The sequence below is a fragment of the Garra rufa genome, chromosome 10, assembly GCF_049309525.1.
Source record: "Garra rufa chromosome 10, GarRuf1.0, whole genome shotgun sequence".
Taxonomy (NCBI): Eukaryota; Metazoa; Chordata; class Actinopteri; order Cypriniformes; family Cyprinidae; genus Garra; species Garra rufa.
In genome coordinates, this window is record NC_133370.1 from 30,617,296 (window position 1) to 30,638,633 (window position 21,338).

The 21,338-nt window shown below is 36.0% G+C and overlaps 2 protein-coding genes across 2 annotated transcripts; one reads left to right on the forward strand and one right to left on the reverse strand.

The window, feature by feature from the left end:
• The first annotated feature begins 3,182 nt into the window (after positions 1 to 3,182).
• On the forward strand, positions 3,183 to 9,507 carry pdca (phosducin a). The gene is made up of 4 exons (XM_073849046.1): positions 3,183 to 3,273; positions 4,268 to 4,333; positions 4,604 to 4,752; positions 6,790 to 9,507. The coding sequence occupies exons 2-4, from the start codon at positions 4,288 to 4,290 to the stop codon at positions 7,306 to 7,308; spliced, it is 714 nt and encodes a 237-aa protein (XP_073705147.1). The 5' UTR covers positions 3,183 to 3,273; positions 4,268 to 4,287; the 3' UTR covers positions 7,309 to 9,507.
• Positions 9,508 to 10,726: 1,219 nt separating this feature from the next.
• On the reverse strand, positions 10,727 to 21,334 carry odr4 (odr-4 GPCR localization factor homolog). Its single transcript, XM_073849045.1, has 14 exons — positions 21,232 to 21,334; positions 19,621 to 19,726; positions 19,406 to 19,543; positions 19,219 to 19,314; positions 18,855 to 18,961; positions 18,702 to 18,738; positions 17,069 to 17,206; positions 16,855 to 16,950; positions 16,719 to 16,778; positions 16,489 to 16,620; positions 15,097 to 15,184; positions 14,442 to 14,627; positions 13,522 to 13,644; positions 10,727 to 11,163 (listed from the first exon to the last, which is right to left on the reverse strand). Exons 2-14 carry the CDS (start codon positions 19,717 to 19,719, stop codon positions 11,096 to 11,098), a joined length of 1,368 nt encoding a protein of 455 aa, XP_073705146.1. The 5' UTR covers positions 19,720 to 19,726; positions 21,232 to 21,334; the 3' UTR covers positions 10,727 to 11,095.
• Between the last annotated feature and the right edge of the window lie 4 nt (positions 21,335 to 21,338).

Here is a 21,338-nt window from a genome sequence, read left to right on the forward strand (position 1 = left end):
TGACACATAAAGGCAACACCAGCTATTAGAGATGTAATCACCAGCAACTACAATAAAAAAGTAAAGTTTATGAAGATTACACATTCTGAAATTACACTACAGAGTTCCCACACCATTCAAGTCATTCACCATTAAGCTTACATTTTTAATTTAATTTGTAAAATAAAATGTGTTTACTTAACAGACTAAGCAATTAATAGACATTTGCATGACTTATCAAGGTCTTAAAAAGATTGAAAGGCGAAATTAGCCAAACTAGTATGATTTCAACAGATCAATGTCACAATTATGACATTGTTATATTATAATATTATGTAATTTAATAATAAATACGGTCATAAATAGCAAAATACACTTATGTTAAAATTATGACACAAAATTATGAAATACTAATACTACAGTGCCTTGCAAAAGTATTCATACCCCTTAATATTTTTTCACGTTTTGTGTTACTGCCTTATGTTAAACTGCTTTTAATTCCATTTTCCCCCACATGAATCTACACTCCATACACCATAATGACAAAGAAAAAACAGAATTGTCACAACTTTGTAAATTCGTTAAAAATAAAAACTGAAATAAGTAAATTGTTTAGTAAAGTATTTATATACCCTTAACTCAGTGTTTGTTAAAGCACCTTTACAGCCTCAAGTTTTGGGTATGATGCAACAAGATTTGCACATCAGCATTAGGCAATTAAATGCCATTCTTCTCCTCGCCTCTTCACCTGTCAAGCTCATCTTGGATGGGGGCAGACACACATTTTCAGGTTTCTCCAGAAATATTTAATTGGGTTCAAGCCAAGGCTGTGGCTGGGCCACTCAAGGAAATTCACAGAGTTTTCTATTGACAACTTGCTGTGTGCTTAGGGTCAAAGTGAACATTCTGTCCAGTCTGAGGTCCTGAATGCTCTGGACTAGTCCTGCGTCCCAATTCGCCTACTTATACTACGCCCTAAAGTATGTAGGCCTACTCTTTTTGTGAAGAAAAAGTACATACTTTTGAGTATGTAGCAGAATAGCTTTGGGACATACTACTTCGTCGTAACTGCGTCTTTAACGGACGCTCTGTTGCTTAGTTACCTGAATCCTGTCACTGTTTAAACTGCCCTGTCAATCATCACAGTTAACATTATCTACATTTCATTTAATTTGATTTCCAACCTTATTAGAGAGAAATGAAGAGGCACGTTCTTTCATGCCGAGAACTGTTTGCATAATTATGCATTTAAACGTTAATGACCAAACCTATCATTATAAAAGTTCATAATGTTGCTGCACATAAAATATAACGAGGATCACATTTAAAAAAAATATTTTTTATCAGGTTACACACTGATTATTTATCACTCAACCCCCTTTCTCTACCTGTCCCTTGGTCGCGCATATTCTCCATGTTTGTAGTTTTTTAACACTTTTTATGCGTGTTTGTAGTTCTAATCGAATCCTCATTCACCGCGGAATGTGTTGTGGGCAATATTAGCCGTTAAAGTGTGCATTGATCCACACTTCGAATTCTGAAGTTAAGTAGTAGACCATCCGGGAATCTTTGGAATACTTTAAGCATATTACGATTTGGGACATACTAATTCTATTTTCGAATACTATTTAGGACGGATAGTATGCGAATTGGGACACAGCATAGGTTTTTATTTAGGCTATCTCTATATTTTGTTGCATTGAGCTTTTCTTCTACTCTGATAAGTCCCTCAGCCCCTGCTGCTGAAAAACAGCCCCACACACTTTACTTTTGGGATGGTACTCTACAGGTGATGATCAGTGCCTGGTGTCCTTCAAACATGATGCTTGGAATTGAGGTTCACCAGACCAGAAAATCTTGTTTCTTACAGGTCTTCAGGTGTTTTTATCCAAATTCCAAGTGTGTTTTCGTTTGTCCTTACTGAGGAGAGGATTGAGTCTTGCCACAACGCCATAAAGCCCAGTTTGGTGGAGTGTTACAGTGATGTTTGTTCTTCTGTACTGTCTCCACATATGATCATGGAGCTCAACTAGAGTGACCATTAGATTCTTGGTCTCCACTGTTACCAAAGCCCTTCTCCATCAATTGCTCAGTTTGGCCAGGAGGCCAGCTCTAGGAAGAGTCCTGGTTGTTTCATACTTCTTCCATTGAGGGTAATGGAGATTACATGCTTCTGTGAACCCTTAATGCAGAATTGTTTCTGAACTCTTCCCCAGATGTGTAGCTTGATGAAATCTTGTCTCTGAGCTCTACAGGTTTTTTGACCTTGGTTTTTGCTCTGAAATGCATTTTCAGCTATTAGCCAATTTATTAAACGTGTGCCTTTCCAATTCACACCTATTCAATTGAATTTGCCACAGTGTAACACCACTTGAAGTGTAGTAACATCTACAAGCAATATGAATGCTCCTGAGCTAAATTTTAACTGTCCCAGTGGAATCATTTAAGTTTTTTATTTTTAATTAATTTGCTAAGATGTTAAAAGCCTGTTTTTTTGCTTTGCCATTATAATGTATGGAATGTAGATTGATGTGGAAAAAAAGTAATTTAAAGCAGTTTTACATATAACAGCAACATAACAAAATGTGGAAAAAAATTAAGTATTAAAGGGTACGAATACTTTCGCAAGCCACCGGAACTTTAGGATTTAGTCGAGGAGTTTAAAGGACTAGTTCACTTCCACAATAAAAAAAACTTAACGTCTTTCTTTCTTCAGTCAAAAATAAGATTTTTGAAGAAAACAGTTCAGGATTTTTCTCCATATATTGGACTTCAATGGTGGTCATTGAGTTAAAGGTCCAAATTGTAGTTTTAAAGGGCTCTACATGATCCCAGCCAAGGAATAAGGGTCTTATCTTATCTAGTACATTCATTTTCATACATTTTTTAAATACATTTGATTATTAAACAAATGTTATCTTTTCATTATAAAAGACAACTAAATGTACAGATCCTTAATAATTTCCCATGTTTTGACCAACCACATAAAATTAAATTATTCAAGCGCAAGGGATTATGGGTATTCCCTCCAGGCAATGCTTCTCCAGTAAATATGCTCAGTATTAGATCCAACAACATACAAGCAAACTCAAACTGTTCACCTTGCAGGTAAATACATGGGAAGCTGTAGGTGCCAGGGTCTGTTTATCTTTCTCTGTGACAGGCTGGTTTAATTCCTCTACTGTAATCCTATTACATCACACCATATTATCACTGAGATGCAACCACGATGTCCATAGCATTATTTTCTGAAACAGTACACAGCAAAGACAGGTACCCACAGCAAACACTCAGGTAAGAAAGACAATTCTCTGACTTACTATACCTACAGAAAACAGACTGAATTTTGAAATGTTAATGACCAATTGTTTGTTTGACTGACTTGTTTTGTTTCTCTGAGGTAGTTATTTCTGGTATTACTGTATACATGCAGGAAACAATTAAAAAATGCAGTGTTTCTGAAACTGCTCAACACTTTGTTGAAAAAATGACCTGTTGAGCGATATATTTAACCTTATAATGTTTAACGATGCAAAATAAAACTCTTTTCGGTGTTTAGGTCTGTAATACTGCAACATCATATCTAAATCCAACATAGGCCTTAGATCTGCTATGATGAATGCTGCAACTAGCACGTTTGCTAATAAAACTTGTGGATGTGAGTGGAAATCTGAGGTAAAATAGAGGGATGACAAAGCAGTCTTAAGGAGGTGGATTGAACAAGATTACTTCTGACGTATTTCTGAGCAGGTCTTGATCTGCACATTTCTTTGCTAAGCTCATATGCACATTAGTAGTGTTTTAAAAGAAACAAATGTAGGTGGTTTGTTAAGACTGACATTTGCTTATTCAGGTGTGTACAGTAGCATTAGTACAATACGTATGTTTGCAAGAGAACAGGAGCGCTGTGTGCAAACTCATTACTCTCAACAATATAATCTGATTGTATTTCTAATCCAACACCTACAAGAAAGTAATCTGCTAATTCCACCTCAACCTGGTTCATTGTAACATACTCTGACAGTGTCAAATCTACTTGGATTACATCAGAATCATTTCACTAGCGTAACCCATTATTACATAAAACTTCCCTTTTGTTTGTTCATCGCATATTGTCTGGAAATATCAAACGGAGTGAAGAAATGTTAACAACTTTTGGTCAGGAAGTTGCACAAAATGGGCATATTCGGATGGAGCAACAATTTACTATTATTTAAATTAAAACCACAAGCACAAACAAATGAATAAAGACAAACATTTCTGACAAGACTGTAATTTCTATCATCAGGTCTTCTTAGAGTATTCATCATGTCAGGTTCACCAGAAATTGAGGAACTGCCAGCAACACAAACAGGTAAAAACAGATTTAATATGTGACACTCAAAGAGAATTATAGATTATCATACTGGTTGCAGACCACATCCTGCTAACAGCTATTCGTTATTTACAGTCATGATGAGGTAATACTGGAGATTTCCCTCATAATGCTGTCATACACCCAAGATTATTTGTAATTAAAAACGTAATTATACTGTGGATCTGAAAACCGAATAAACAAAATCCATCAATCCACTGATTGATGACAAATTCAGATCTTAAATGTCAAAACACCTTCGCATCTCAGGGCCCAAAGGTGTGATCCACGACTGGAGGAAGTTCAAACTTGAGAGTGTAGACCATGAAAGCATTCCTCCCAACAAGAGAGAACTCCTCAGACAGATGTCCAACCCCAAATCCAGCCATGACGACATCCGGGAAAAAGTCAACCGCAAGGTAACAGTAAAAAAACACCTAACTGACATTTACATATAGCAAGTACAAAAAATGTGTAATTTTACAGGGTTAGTTTACCCAAACATCACCCTAATGTGGTTCCAAACCGGTAAGATCTTCATTCATCTTCAGAACACAAATTAAGATATTTTGGATGAAATCTGAGAGCTTTCTGACCCTGCGTAGGCAGAAATGCAACTGAGACGTTCAAGGCCCAGAAATGTGGTTTGACCATCATTTCATGAAGCTATGAGAATAGTTTTTGTGCACGAAGAACCAAAAAAAACCTTTCTTCTACTCTGTGTCAGTCTTTGACGCGCTTTCACCAGAGTGCCACGATTCATGTTTGTGGAAACCATATTTATTATTTATTTAGGATTCTTTTATGAACAATAAGTTCAAAACAACAGCATTTTCGTGAAATAGAAATTGTCTACCACTTTGATCAAATTAATGCATCCCTGCTAAATGAAAATATTAATTTCATACTTAAAAAAAAATCTCCAAACTTTTGAACGGCAGTGTATTTGCTTGACTTCTTTGACTGCTTTTCTTTTACTATTTGGTCTAATCCATTAATAAAAAAGTTTTATAAAGAAATTCATACATAAGCACAATTTAAACTGGGTTTTTTGTCTCTTCATGAAGCATTTTTTCAGACTAGTGGAAAGAAAACCTATAAAATACACTTTTAAGTGTATAGCACTTTATCTATTGGTGTCTGTAGATTTCAATTATAATACATCAGTAACACTTACATTTACACTGCTCACCAAGCCTGCATTTATTCAAATCGAAGCACAGCAAAAACAGTTCAATTTTGAAAACAACTGTTTTCTATTTGAAAATATTTTAAAATTCCTGTGATCAAAACTACATTTTCAGCATCATTACTCCAGTCTTCAGTGTCACATGATCCTTTAGAAGTCATTCTAATATGCTGATTTTTTTTTTTTTCAGGATTCTTTGATGAATAGAAAGATTCAAAGTTCAGCACTTTTCGAAATAAAAAGCTTTTGTAACATTAAACATTATTCCATTCAAAAGCTTGGAGTTTTTTGGAAAATAAATTATAGAAATGAATACTTTTATTTAGCAAGGATGGTTTAAATTGATCAAAAGTGATGATAAAGACATTTATAATCTTACAAAAGATTTATATTTCTGATAACTGTTGCTCTTCTGAACTTTCTATTCATCAAAGAAACCTGAAAAAAATTATATGCAGCTGTTTACAACATAATAATACTAATAAATGTTTTTTGAGCAGCAAACCAGAATACTGGAATGATTTCTGAAGGATCATGTGGCTGGAGTAATGATGCTAAAAAGTCAGCTTTGAAATCACAGTAGTAAAACATTCAAAATATATAAAAAAATATTTCTGCTGTACTTTGGATCAAATAAATACAGGCTTGAGCAGAAGAGATTTTTAATGTTTTAAAAAAGACTTTTGACTGGTAGTGTATATTCCTAAGCTTTTTGCGGAGGGGTAATTAGCCTGGATTTATACAACATTCTATTCCTTTCTAAAATTGTAAAAATTATATCAAAAATCTGGCTTCATCCAATGTTAGAATTTTTGTCCTAGAAATGTATGCAATTTAGCACATATCTAATTAGATAACACCTCATTTGCATATGTAAACATAATATTTCAGAAAACATGTAATACAAAAAAAATTGCAATTCTTCACATGGACCATTTTAACGATGTCCTTACTACTTTTCTGGCCTCTGAAAATGGCAGTTGCGGTGCTGTCTATATGCATGGTAAGAAAGCTCTCGGATTTCATCAAAAATATCTTCATTTGTGTTTTGAAGATGAACAAAGGTCTTACGGATTTGGAACGACATGACGGTGACAGAATGTTTCATTTTTGGGTGAACTAACCCTTTTAATTCAAATGTTTTAAGATAAATAGAATCATTTTAGAATCAATTCATTTAAGTTTGTTCAGTATGTTCACTATCAGTGTAAAAGTTGCGTCACATGTTTATTAAAACTGCTGTGTTACTGTGTCTGACCACATGCAGATGAGCGTTCAGGAGTACGAAATGATTAAAGAAGAGGACGAAAGGTGTCTGCGTAAGTATCGCAGGCAGTGCATGCAGGACATGCACGAGCGCCTGAGTTTTGGGCCTAAATTCGATGCTGTGTTTGAGTTGGATAGCGGGGAGGCCTTCTTGGATGTCATCGAGAAAGAGCACCACCTGACCGTGGTGGTTGTGCACATCTATGATGATGGGATCGAAGGATGTGATGCTCTCAACAACTGCTTGACTTGCCTGGCAGCAGAGTATTGCAGCGTCAAATTCTGCAGGATCCGAGCCTCTGACACAGGAGCGGGTGAGCGTTTTTCAGATGACGTTCTGCCCGCCCTGCTGGTGTACAAGGCTGGAGAGCTGCTGGGCAACTTTATGTGCTTCACAAAGCACCTGAATGAAGAGTTCTTCGCCACGGATGTGGAGCACTTCCTAAATGAGTATGGCCTGCTGCCTGAGAAAGAGTTTGCAGCCTGTCCCGACGAGGAAGAGAATGCTGACGTGGAATAATTGAGGAAATTCAAAGGGTGGAAGTGAATTACGTTAGTCAACCTGTCAGACTTGTTTCAGACGCTCTGACTACTGGGCCACGGCTCTAACAAACACGCACACCTTGAGGCATTTCCTAACACGTGATTTGCAGCGGTTAACACTTCATAGTGCTATCGAAAGCACACAGTCATGCTCGTTTCATTTGCCAGGGTTCCCACAATTATTGACTAATCCGTTTATAAAACTTTTCCATGCTTTTTTCAGACCTATTTATGAAGCAGTTCAGCCAATAGGCAGCGAAAGTGAAAAGACAAAAATAAATTGTCAGTTCCACAGGGAAGTTCTCCGCTATTTTGTTACACAGTGTTTTGGTCGATTCAAGTATAAGTGCTGATTTGATGTCCTTCCTCAATCCTGTTCTCCTGTTTTAAAACTATTTTGTCTATTTAAAGGGCTAGCTCACCCAAAAATGACATTTACCTCTGGTTTACTCACCCTCAAACCATCCTAGGTGTATATGACTTTCTTCTTTCAAGATGATTACAATCGGAGTTATATTAAAAAATGTCATGGCTCTTCCAAGCTTTATAATAGCAGTGAAAGGGTGTTAAGATTTTAAAATCCCCAAAAATGCATTCATCCATCATAAAAAGTACTTCACATGGCTCCAGGGAGTTCAAGGGATAGTTTACCCAAAACTGAAAACTGGATGTTTATCTGCTTACCCCCAGGGCATCCAAGAAGTAGGTGACAAACAAAGATTTTTAACTCAAACCGTTGCGGTCTGTCAGTCATATAATGGCAATCAATGGGCACCAAATATTTGAGAGTAACAAAAACATACACAGACAAAACCAAATTACACCCTGCGGCTTGTGATGATGCATTGAGGTGTTAAGACACAAAACGATCGGTCTGGGCAAGAAACTGAAAAGTAATTATTTATATTTATTGATTTAATGATATTTATATTTATTATCATTATTTTTCACAACAGCCAGCGCGTACTCGGGCAATGTAGTCGGTGAACAGTCAACGCACCCGGATGAGTTCGCACAAGGAAACGTAATCTTTTAGTTTTTAATTTGTTGCCAGAATCAGGAAAAGCACAAGTATTTACAAATTTGAGCAGCTGCTATGCACTGTGTAAACAATAAGAGACATATACTTGCCACAAATCGCTTCCGCGCATGCATCTTCTGTGCAAGAGAACGTTGACGCGCTGCATGCCGGCTGTTGTGAATGCGCGCAGGACAGTTAAACGTTGCGGTGGATTAGAGGTAAATAATGATATAAATACTGTTCAGTTTCTTGCACAGACCGATCGTTTTGCGTCTTAACACCTCAACAAATCACCACAAGCCGCAGGGTTTAATTTGGTTTTGTTTGTGTATATTTTTTTTACTATCAAAGATTTGGTGCCCATTGACTGCCATTATATATTGAGTTAAAAATCTTTGTTTGTGTTCTACTGAAGAAACAAAGTCACCTGCATCTTGGATGCTTTGGGGGTAAGCAGATAAACATCCAGTTTTCTGTGTATTCCGTTTCAACACAGTTAGGGTAGGTCAAAAATCTCCCACCTCATTTCCTCCTCCAACTTCTTTTTTGCAAAGGGCGTTTGACCTTCTTTGCACATTTGCTTTGTAAACACTGGGTCAGTACTTCAGCGATGAAGGGCGATTTTGAAGTTGGAAGAAAAAAATGAGACAGGAGGTTTTCGGCATACCCCAACTGTCATGAACCGGAATACACAAAGAAAATAACAGATTGTTTCACTAGATAAGACCCTTCTTCCTCGGCTGGGAATCGTTTAAAGCCCATTGAAGCTGCATTTTGGAAGTTCAAACTCAGGCACTATATGGAGAAAAATCCTGAAATGTTTGCCTCAAAAAAACTCATTTCTTTACAACTGAAGAAAGAAAGACATGAACATCTTGGATGACAAGGGGATGAGTACATTATCTGTAAATTTTTGCTCTGAATGTGAACTTCTCCTCTTAAAAAAAGTGTTTCATGAGCACCAAAACAGCATATTAAAATGATTTCTGAATTATGGGAACTCTGATAGTAGCCATCTAATTTAAGCATGCTTTGGCTTGCCACATGGAGCAATTTGACATGAGAGTCAAACTGTCACACTGTGACACTGTACTTGTCATCCATTGAGTATCGAGCCGCTATCTGCTTAATGAATAAAAAATATGAGAAAATAAATGTGATTTCATATGTTGTAATGCTGCACCACATGACATCAGGATGACTGACTTCAAAAAGTCTGAGAGAGGCTAAGAACACTCCTCGCTCCTTTATGTCTCCATGACTAGTTTTGAGCTACAAATGCCATTCCAGGTAAAACATGTCCCGACATGTCCCCAAATAACTCATAAATCACACCGTTACTGTGTGTATGAGAGAGTGTTCATGTGTAAGTGCACGTTTTGAGGGTGCAGGGGAATGTGGTTCTGGTCAGAATATCATTGTTAACACTAAATGACTTGGTTAAGGATATAAAATAATGATTTTGGGGTCTTTAAAAGGGGGTCCAACAATTATAGTGTGATATTTGTAGCAATAGCCAAAAATACATTGTATGGGTTTTCTTTTATGCCAAAAATCATTAAGATATTAAGAAAAGATCATCTTCCATCCTATCGTAAATATATAAAAACGTAATTTTTGATTAGTAATATGCATTGCCGAGAACTAAATTTGGACAACTTCAAAGGCGATTTTCTAAATATTTGTTTTACACCCCCAAATTCCTGATTTTTAAATAGTTGTATCTCGACCAAATATTGTCCTATCCTATCAAATCATACATTAATGGAAAGCTTAATTATTCTGCTGATGTATAATTATTACCCTTGCCATATACATTATATAAAACATTACGATTTCCCTCCTTGGTCTGAAAAACGTTTTAGACCCCTGATTTAAAAGGGAAGGAGTGTCTCATTACAATCAATCACAAAAAAAGTTTTCAGGAATTATATTTAACGCCAAGGGCATTTTCCATTCAGTAAAATTTAACATATCAGTTCCTTTGCCTTTATTACTGAACTGTTACAGAAGCCAGAAGAAACTGGTTTGATAATGACATGACAAATGGCACAATGACAATAAACTGTGGGAAGCCGCAAACATTCTGTAAGAACACGTGCAGGATGACGACAGTTAACGTTTTTCTTTTGATCTGTTACTAAAGCTGCATGTCTGAAAACATTCCCCTAGTGGGCAATCATACAACAAAGAAAATTGTAAATGATGTTATGATGTAATGCTGTTATTTAATTAATAGGTTTTAAATATATATTTTGAGCTAAACTATATGAGAACAGACTAAATTCAGTTAAAAATTAAAATGCAACATTATAAAATTACATTCTGAAGAACTGTGCTTACAACAGTAAGTTTTCAGCAAGACACAAAGCCATTCCATAAAGAAATTGATTTATTGGTCTGAACAAAGCCTATCACTTAACAAACATCACTGATGCTCGTGTCTTTTGATAAACATTTCATTTCAGAAAAATGGCATCAGGGAGCATCAGTGAGTTGAAACATAATTCTCTATATTGTCATCGTATAGTGTAACATTGAAATTCGTCTTGACTCAAATAGCCAAACCTATCGATCAGAAGGGAGTTCCACAGATTTTGCCATGCATTTTATATAATCCTATAATCGTCCAAATTTAAGAATTGCATTTGAAATCATATTTAAGACCATACAGTATATTATACACACTCACCTATGCACACTTATACACTCACTCATACAAACATATTTGCCATTTCCATTGTCATTCACTGAGATACAGTAGAGATGTGGCAGTGGCAAGGAGAGCAATGCCTGCTGCTACGGCCACACCTGTAGAGAGAGAAAGAGAAGTCATCAGTCATCAAGAGGTGGAAATGGACCAATGGGAATCTGAGAATGTCTCTAGAAAGCATAGGAATCACACAAAGTAAAACATGGCCGCTCAATTTAATGTTAACCTACAAAAATGTGTGCTATTGAAGTGTCTGTGCGGAGTTTGAAAGCTGAATACAGATAATCTGTAAAGACTCTAGGTTTATTTGTGTGCATTCAGAATAACAAGGAAACGTTGCGCTTTAGTACAATAATGAAAGCAAACAGGATGTGCTTTCTGCCATCTCGGTCTCTTGTCAACTTGAGTGTGAAACTTTAAAACTCTGTGTATACTTGCCTTACAGACATGAAAATATATTTGTAGAGAGTGAATTGTCTACTTTTAAATGAACCAGAAACAATATTCTTAGATTATGTAATCCGTATGAAACATGCACATCACTACTGTCGCTGACTTCAGCTGAAAACAAAGCAAGCACTAGTTTAGCAATTATTAAAACGTTAATGCAGCCTTCTTGCGGTTTTTCCTTGACACATTCATAATTATTATATATTCCGGTGTGCTGTGGCAAGCTTTTTTTTTTTGCATGAGTTTGAATGTTTATTAGTCTATGTAGGCAATTAAAGGCTCACTATTACACTGTGTGCATAATTATAGGCACGTTGATATTGTGGTCATGTTTTTTTCCAAGCACATTTGACCAATTCCAAACCACATCAATCTTAATAACTACTATTCATTTTCTATTTAATTATTTATAAGTGATATATAATTGTCCATGAAGGCTGGAAGTAAAAAAAATTCTTATATTCAGGTGTGCAGAATTATTAGGCACATTTTCTTTCACAGATAAAATGAGCCAAAAAAGAGATTTACCTCAGACTGAAAAGTCAAAAACTATTAAATGCCCACGAGAAGGATGCAATACTAATCCAATACTGAAATTTGCAAAGTTAAGGCATGACCACCGGACAGAAAAACGCTCGTTGTGTCTGCATTGTCAGAAAAAAACAGGTGGAGGAGAAAACATGCATGTTAATTGCTAAAAAAAAGTAAGAATTAATGTTAAGAATTAGATATGAAACCATCAGGAACCATTTAGTCTCCAGCGCCACCGTTTTCCAGAACTGCAACCTACCTTGAGTCTCCAGAAGTGCGATGTGTCAGGTTCTCAGAGACTTTGCTTGGGCAAAAAATCCTACAAATTGACCCTCAATTTATAAGAATAACATTCTGAAGTGTTGTGAAACACATTTTTTTATAGGCTTTATAGACAGATGAGTTGAGAGAAGGACCAGCACCACATCCTTTTGTAGCACTCTTTCAAAAATATATTTTCCAGAATCTGGTAGTAAGTTTTAAGAGTTCATTTTGGTCCATCTCTGCAAGACAGATATTTCAGGATAGGAGATGGACTAAAACTGAAGTCCCAAAACTTACAGCCAGATTCTGGAGGATAAACTCGAAAGAGTGCTAACAGAGGATGTGGTGCTGGTCCTTCAAGAGCCACTCTCAACTTATCTGTCTATAAAGCCTATAAAAAAACACTTTCTGTTTTCACAACACTTCAGAATGTTATTCTTATTAATTGAGGGTCATTTTGTAGGATTTTTTGCCCAAGCAAAGCCTCTGAGAACCTGACACATCGCACTTCTGGAGACTCAAGGTAGGTTGCAGTTCTGGAAAACGGTGGCGCTCGAGACTAAATGGTTCCTGATGGTTTCATATCTAATTCTTACCATTAATTCTTACTTTTTTTGCAATTAACATGCATGTTTTCTCCTCCACCTGTTTTTTTCTGACAATGCAGACGCAACGAGCGTTTTTCTGTCTGGTGGTCATGCCTTAACTTCCAGTATTGGATTAGTATTGCATCCTTCTCATGGGCATTTAATAGTTTTTGACTTTTCAGTCTGAGGTAAAAATTTTGGCTCATTTTATCTGTAAAAGAAAATGTGCCTAATAATTGTGCACACCTGAATATAAGGAGTTTTTCACTTCCAGCCTTCATGGACAATTATATATCACTCATAAATAATTAAATACAAAATGAATAGTAATTATTAAGATTGGTTTGAAATTGGTCAAATGTGCTTGAAAAAAAAATATGACCACAATGTCAACGTGCCTAATAATTATGCACACAGTGTATGATATAGTTTATTAATAAATGTGCGACTAATAGTCGACTAATGCTTAAAATGAATGACTACTAGTCGACCAGAAAAATCTTAGTCGAGGACAGCCCTGTTTTGTGCCCAGCGCATTGTTATTGTTAACTATATTGATTTTTCACTGAGAAACAGAGTTATCTACATTAATATGAATAATTATGAATAATATTTGGCACTCACCAGCATAATATTGAGAGGCTTTCTGAATTTTGGGATTTTCTGGTTGGACTTCTGAGGGGACATGCTTAGTAGAATCATCATCATGGCTGTCAGTTATCTCTGATCCAGAAAAAGCAGAAAATACTGGAAAAAAAACACATGCACAAACATGTAAAATGTAATTGCTAGGTATTGTAGGCTTGTAACACTAGAAACAAGAAAGAAGAGGAAAACAGTCTTGTCTTTTCAAGTTGAGGGTTGTGTTGACAGAGATGATAATCCAACATTCCCTGAAGGCCTTGTTATTAGAATGGATCAGATATTCTATAGCCTGCGGCTAGTCATATTACCTCTTCCACATTTTTCCATTAGTGGGCAAACTTAAACTGGTTTGAACAAGAGGCGAGGTGTTGCTGGCTATTATTTTGGAGGAGAAACGAGGCAGGGTGTGTCACAAGAGGTCTTTATGCACCCATTTTAACAAGGTTTATCCTATAGTCACACACCTATACACATTCTTTACCATTTAACCATAAAGGCCCCACAATCCTTGTGTTCAGTCATCCCTGAATCCTAACGACTTTGCAAGGACTTGCTCTACATTGCACAATACCCTAGTAACACATCTGAGGTCCACCTGGAAATGCCTAGAGGTTATACAAACCAATACAACAGTGTGATTCCATAAGTACAGACTTTCCCTGCTGAAAAATTATAATGGTTTCTACTACAAATACCATTACAAACCATCAACTTTTAACCATTAAAAAATGGTTTTCTATAGTGTGTTTTGGTACATATTCCATTAGGATTTAGCAGTTTTAACAAGGTATCAATAGAAGGCGACCAATTACCAGTAGAAACCCATGGGGTCCATTACAGGTTTCATTAAAACCAATACAAATCCCATAATAAATCATCTTTAAATATGGAAAACATACATTGATTGCTCTCCAAACTAGTATCTATGTCCTCTTCTGGTGTTTCGCAGTCTAGCATCTCTTTTAGACGCTCGGCCACATCAGATGTACTTTCGTCTGGGAACATGTAGTCGCACACAGACAGGCCGGAGATGGGCATCGGTGCAAACACACGCCGAGGAAGGGCCTGTTGCCCACTGCACAGACCTAGAGAAACAATATGTATTGAATTATGAATACATCTATTATTGCACTACGTACAAAACGCTGTCACTCAATGAAGACAAATGCGGCAGCCTACTGCCATCTAGTGGTAACGTCTTGATGTTTGCAAAAGTTTGTTGTGGAACTTCAAGGGACAGTCCACCCAATGACCCGATTCTGTCATCATTTAGTCACACTCATGACATTTCAAAATTGAATGACTTTCTGTCTACTGTGGAACTTAAAACAAGATGTTGGTAACCATTTTCATTTGCTGTTTGTATGGAAGTCAAGGGAAACCAGCTGTTAGGTTACTAATATTCTTCAAAATATCTTCTTCTATGCTCCTCAGAAAAAAAAAGTCATACACGTTTGGAACGACATTAGGGTGAGTAACTCATGACAGAATTTTCATTTTTGAGCGAATTATCTTTTTTTAACAGCACATGTAAGACATGATAGACCACCGTACCTTTTTGACTTCCTTCATTTATTAAAAGATCTTCCAGAAACATCTCCACTCTGGAGCAAACCGTGTTTATGATGTCTCTCTTAATGGCCTACCAGTACAAAGAGAATTTAAAACACAGTAAATAACAGGCAAACAGGAAAAAAAAAAGTGTATTTGATCAGTTTTCTGATCATGACAAATGTGTGAAATAATGCTACGGCTGGTAATCAATAAATGTCTCATACTAAAATTCTTTTGCTTAAAAGTTGCCTAACATATCTTGAAAATGTTAATTATTTTACCAAAATAAGAGGATCATACAAAATGCATGTTATTTTTTTATTTAGTACTGATTTGAATGAGAGGCGTTTATATCTAGTCCACAAGAGAAAATAATAGTAATTTGTCATTTGTAAAAATGACTCTGTTTAAGGTTACATATACTTGATTTCTAATACTGTGTTGTTACCTGAATAATCCACAGCTGTTTTTGTTTTGTTTGCTTAGTGATAGTAGTTCATGAGTCCCTTGTTTGTCCTGAACAGTTAAAAGTTAAAACTGCCCACTATTCTTCAGAAAATCCTTCAGGTTCCACAAATTAAATTTTTTTTTTTTTTTTTTTTTTTTTTTAGCATTTTTGTGTGTTTGAGCCCTTTCCAACAATGACTGTTTGATTTTGAGATCTATCTTTTCACACTGTGGACAACTGAGGGACTCACATGCAACTATTACAAAAGGTTCAAACACTCACTGACACTTCAGAAGGAAACATGATGCATTAAGAGCCGGGGGTGAAAATTTTTTGCGTTTGAAGTTCAGGGTAAATTTAAAATATTTTGTCTTCTGAGAAACATGAAAGTATCTTCTGTAGCTTCTGAAGGGCAGTACTGAACAACAACAAAAAAAACTTTATTCTGTTCAAAAGTTTACACCCCTGGCTCTTAATGCATTGTTTTTCCTTCTGAACATCAGAGAGCGTTTGAACCTACTTATATTTGAATTACTTAGTAAAATAATTAACATTTTGCAGATTCTGCAAGGTGTATGTAAACTTTTGACCTCAACTGTATATCAAACATTAGCTGCATCTCATTTCTGAGGCTGCCTTCTTTTGGAGGTCGCATTTGAAGCTTGCATATGTCATCGTTGCAGTCTAATTTTAGAAAAGCAACTGTTAAATTGCAAAGTAAAAAAAATAAATTACAATATTTTACACCTTATAAGGAAGAACAGTCAATTTTATTAAGGTTACTTTCTTTAAATAAGACATCCTTGATAATGCATGCGGCTTACAAATGTGACCTCCAGAGAACACAGCGTCCAAATTGAGATGCAGATTTTGTCTCGTAACAATATGGTAGTGAAACATTGCACATCCTTAAGCATATAGCAGTATGAATAGGCATTAGTGACCTGTGCTGCATGTCTGGCTTTGGGTTTGTTATTGTGGATGTAGGCTCTGCAGTGAACCACCCCTCGAACCCTCATGGAGCCACTGCACACCTGAACCAGAGCACTGCACCGCTCATTCAGCTCTGACTGTTCCTGTGACATTGACACTTATTGTACATTTGACAATACGCACATATATGCCTCATTGATAACGTACATGAGAAGACACTTTTATAAAAGAAGATGCTCACATCTGAGACAAAGATCCGTGCTGGCAGTGTCTGACGATGGGTTGTTTTTGGGTTCTTTTTCTGAAAAGAACAAACATGTGCCTCAGCTCACATGTAGAATCAATACAACGCAAGAATGACAGAATGATGTTTTTACCTGTCCTGATATGAGTTCAGAGTCATCTAATGCCTGTCTGCCATTTATGAGACAGTATGCAGTCTCAATCTGTTTAGCCCACCTTCCAAGTCCATCCTGGATAAGGGAGGCAAATGAAGATTAAATTCAAGACCTATTAACCTACTGCTCGTTTTCAAATCTACATTTTGAATTCTCCACAAAATCCTCCCCAAGCAAAACACCATCTTGTCACCTTCATGCATTTGTCTGTGTTGTCAGAAGAAGATCCTGTCACAGGGATCTGCAGATCCACCTCAACAGAGCAGGTCAGCATGGGCCAGGATGATGAAACACCTGTCTGATACTTCCAGTCTGCCGGCTTGGCTGAACTCTATAAATCCAAAAGTAAATAAAACACAGCTAAATAGTACAGTGCCTTGCGAAAGTATTCATACCCCTTAATTTTTTTTCACATTTTGTTATGTTGCAAAAACAGAATTGTCAGAACTTCATACATTTATTAAAAATAAAAAAAACGATATAAGTCTATTGCATAAGTATTCATACCCTTAACTCAGTACTTTAGCGGAAGCACCTTTACAGCTTCAAGTGTTTTTGAGTAGGATGCATGATGCAACAAGATTTCCACATAATCATTTTCGCAATTATCTGTGATTCTTCTACTGCCACAACATTTGCTTTTGGGATGGTAATCTGCAGGTGATGAGCAGTGCCTGGTTTTCTTCAAACATGATGCTTGGAATTAAGAATTACAAGTGTGTTTTCATGTGTCTTCACTGAGAAGAAGATTGAGTTTGTCCACACCACCATAAAGCCCAGATCGGTGGAGTGCAACAGTGATGTTTGTTCTTCTGTAAGTTTCTCCTCTCTCCACATATGATCATGGAGCTCAACAAGAGTGACCATCAGGTTCTTGGTCACCCCTCTAGCCAAGGTCCTTCTCCATTAATTGCTCAGTTTGGCCAAGAGGCTAGCTCTAAGAAGAGCTATGGTTTGGGGCAGCCATGGCCTAATGGTGAGAGAGTTGGGAGCTTGTAACCCAAAGGTTGCTGGTTCGATTCCCACACCGGCAGGAATTGAAGGTGGGGATTGTGAATAAACAGCGCTCTTTCCACCTTCAATACCATGATTGAAGTGCCCTTGATCAAGGCACTGAATCCCCAGGTGCTGGAGCAATGGCTGCCCACTGCTCCGGTGTGTGTTCACAGTGTGTGTGCACTTGGATGGGTTAAATGCAGAGGACCAATTTCGAGCATGGGTCACCATACTTGACAATATGTCACGACTTTCACTTTCACTTATGCGTAATGGAGACTACATGTTTTTGTGAACCTTTAATGCAGCAGATTTTTTCCCCAGATGTGTGGCTTGATGCAATCTTGTCTCTGAGCTCTACAGGTAGTTTTTTTACTTTAGGGCTTGGTTTTGCTCTGATATGCATTTTCAGCTTTTAGACCTTTTAATAAGATGTGTGTGCCTTTCCAAATCATACCCATTCAATTGAATTTGCCACAGCTTAGCTTCACCTGAAGTGTAGTAACATCTAAAAGCAATAATGAATGCTCCAGAGCAAAATTTCAACCATCCCAGATAAGGGTATGAATACTTATGCAATGGAATCATTTTTATTTTTTAATAAATTTGCAAAGATGTTAAAAACAGTTATTTTGGTTTGCCATTATGGTGTATGGAGTGTAGATTGATGTGGGGGAAAAAAAGTAATTTAAAACAGTTTAACATAAGGCAGCAAACGTAACAAAACATGGAAAAAAATGAAGAGGTATAAATACTTTCGAAAGGCACTGTAAATACAATAGTATTTGTCAATCTATTCCAAGCTCCAAGACAAAAAAAGTCTGTCTTACCTTTGGATCTTTTACATCAAATGTTTTGCAGACAGTTCTGTACATTTTAAGTCAAGGATCATGTAAACTTATGTGGTTAATAATAAACAGTGATGTGTTTAGATCACAGAGAAAAATATGCAGGGTAATAGCTGGAGGAAGTTTGCAGGATACTTCTTTGTTTTGGAGCAGATATGCAGGGTGACTCGATCAGTCACATCCTCCTCTGACAATTCCCACAATCTTCCTTTGGTTGTGTATTTATCCATGGCAAATATAAGCTGTAAAATGTAAAAAGACCAGCATAGAAGTAAGTGATTACGTGATGATGGTCTACTAAATAATCTTTAATAAAACAAGCTAAAATGATCCAGTCATTTTCAAAATTATTAGCATAATGCATTTAATTAAATTTAATTGAATTATTGAAAAATGTAATAATACATTAAGATTTTTTTTTATTATTAAAAAAGCAATTAAAAACAAGTTTATTCTAACAAATAAACAAATTAGCAAATAAACAAATCAAAAACCATACCCTTTTTAATGAATTTTGGGCATCTTTGGAGAGTTCAGGTGGGGTTACTAAAAACAGGCCAAGAATACAAAGACCTCCTGGTAACATGCGGGACACCTAAAGTAGGAAAAGTCAAAATAACTGTACAACTAGACAGTAAAACATTTTTAAAGCTACCGTGCAAGTTATGCGACATCAGGCTAATCACCTGCTTGGCATGTTCTGTGACCCACTCCACATCTATGTCATCCAGAGGGCTGACCCCTCTCTGAGCCTTCGGCTGTCCCTCACTCTCTCTGTGAGGAGTCTGCACAGCCAGCACCACAAAATCTCTCTGAGGAGAGGACTGTGAAAAGAAAATAGTTAGGAAATATAGTTGTTTGTACTGACATTATTAGATATAAACAAGTTTAGTTTCCTTACTTGACCAGCCAGGAGTCCGGTCACACATGATCCAGGAGCTGGCTGAAGCCCGCCAAGATATTCCTCCACAGCTTCATCTACAAAGTAACTCCTACCCATTCTGCCTCTAAACATAATAATAATAATAATAATTCAATAGTGTGCCATGTTCACCTGCTTGCAACTGCAATAAATTACCAAACGTACACTACCAGTCAAAAGTTTGAACAGTAAGATTTTAATGTTTTTAAAGAGGTCTCTTCTGCTTACCAAGCCTGCATTTATTTGATCCAAAGTACAGCAAAAACAGTAAAAGTTTGAAATTTGTAATCAAAGCTACATTTTCAGCATCAATACTCCAGTGTCACATGATCCTTCAGAAATCATTCTAATATGCTGATTTTTTTTTTTTACAGTTGCATAATTTCTATTCAGAACACTTTGAATAGAAAGATCATCATTTATTTGAAATAAAAAGTTTTGTAACATTATACACTACACCAGCCTAAAGCTTGGAGTCTGTATAATTTTTTCTTTTCTTTTTTGGGGACATAAATCATAGAAATTAATACTTTTATTTAACGAGGATGCTTTAAATTGATCAAAAGTGATGATAAAGGCACTTATAATGTTACGAAAGATAAATGCTGTTTTTCTGAGCTCTCTATTCATCAAAGAAACCTGAAAGAAAATCTACTCTTAATAAAAATACAACATAATAAAAATTGAGCAGCAAATCAGAACATCAGAATGATTTCTGAAGGATCATGTGACTGGAGTAATCATGCTAGAAATTCAGCTTTGATATCGGAGAAATTGATAACATTTTTAAATATATTCAAATAAAAAACAGTTATTTTAAATAGTAAAAATATTTCAGAATTATACTATACATATTATATTATATTATGTTTTTGTTGTACTTTGGATCAAATAAATGCAGGCATGGTGAGCAGAAGAGACTTTTAAAAAAAAAAAAGATTAACTCTTACCGTTCAAAAATGTTGACTTGTAGTGCATGGTGCACTTCCAAACAGATGCAAAATGTTAAAATACCTTTGTTTTGACATTATAATGACAAAATATTGACATTTAGACAGGTATCACAGTTATTAAGGGGATTCATTTTATTATTATTATTATTATTATCTGTAACGTTACAGTGCAAATGAGCATTTAAAACTGTGTCCAGTCTTCTCAATGATAGTACATAATGATAGTCTATTTTAGTCAACCTTTTGTACATGACAAACGTGGGAAATAATTTTTATATTATGGCCGATAATAAATTGACAATATTTAAATTCTGTGCTATTTTGTCAAAATATAACACTCAAAAAAAAAAAAAACTGCTAAGCGCTAAAAGTAAATTTAGGAATCAAACATTATAACATACAGTATTGAAAAATGAATATAGTTATTATTACACTTTATTTTTTAGCAATCGCTGTTTCTACAGCTTAGTTCCAAAATGAAGAACAGAAGCAGGTACGTCTCACTATGAATGTAATCAAAAAGTAATACATTTGCAAGGACAACTACTTCAAACATATTTAACAATAATATTTAAGGAAACATACATTATAACAACAATGTTACAGAACATATTGCAACGAAAATCTTTAAACCTACCTCAGATCATGCACACTTCTTCAGTTCAGACAGCTGATGAGTTCTCAGTGGACCCAATACGTGTGACATACCGTCGCATCAAACACACGCTCCTCGGTTCAAGAGAC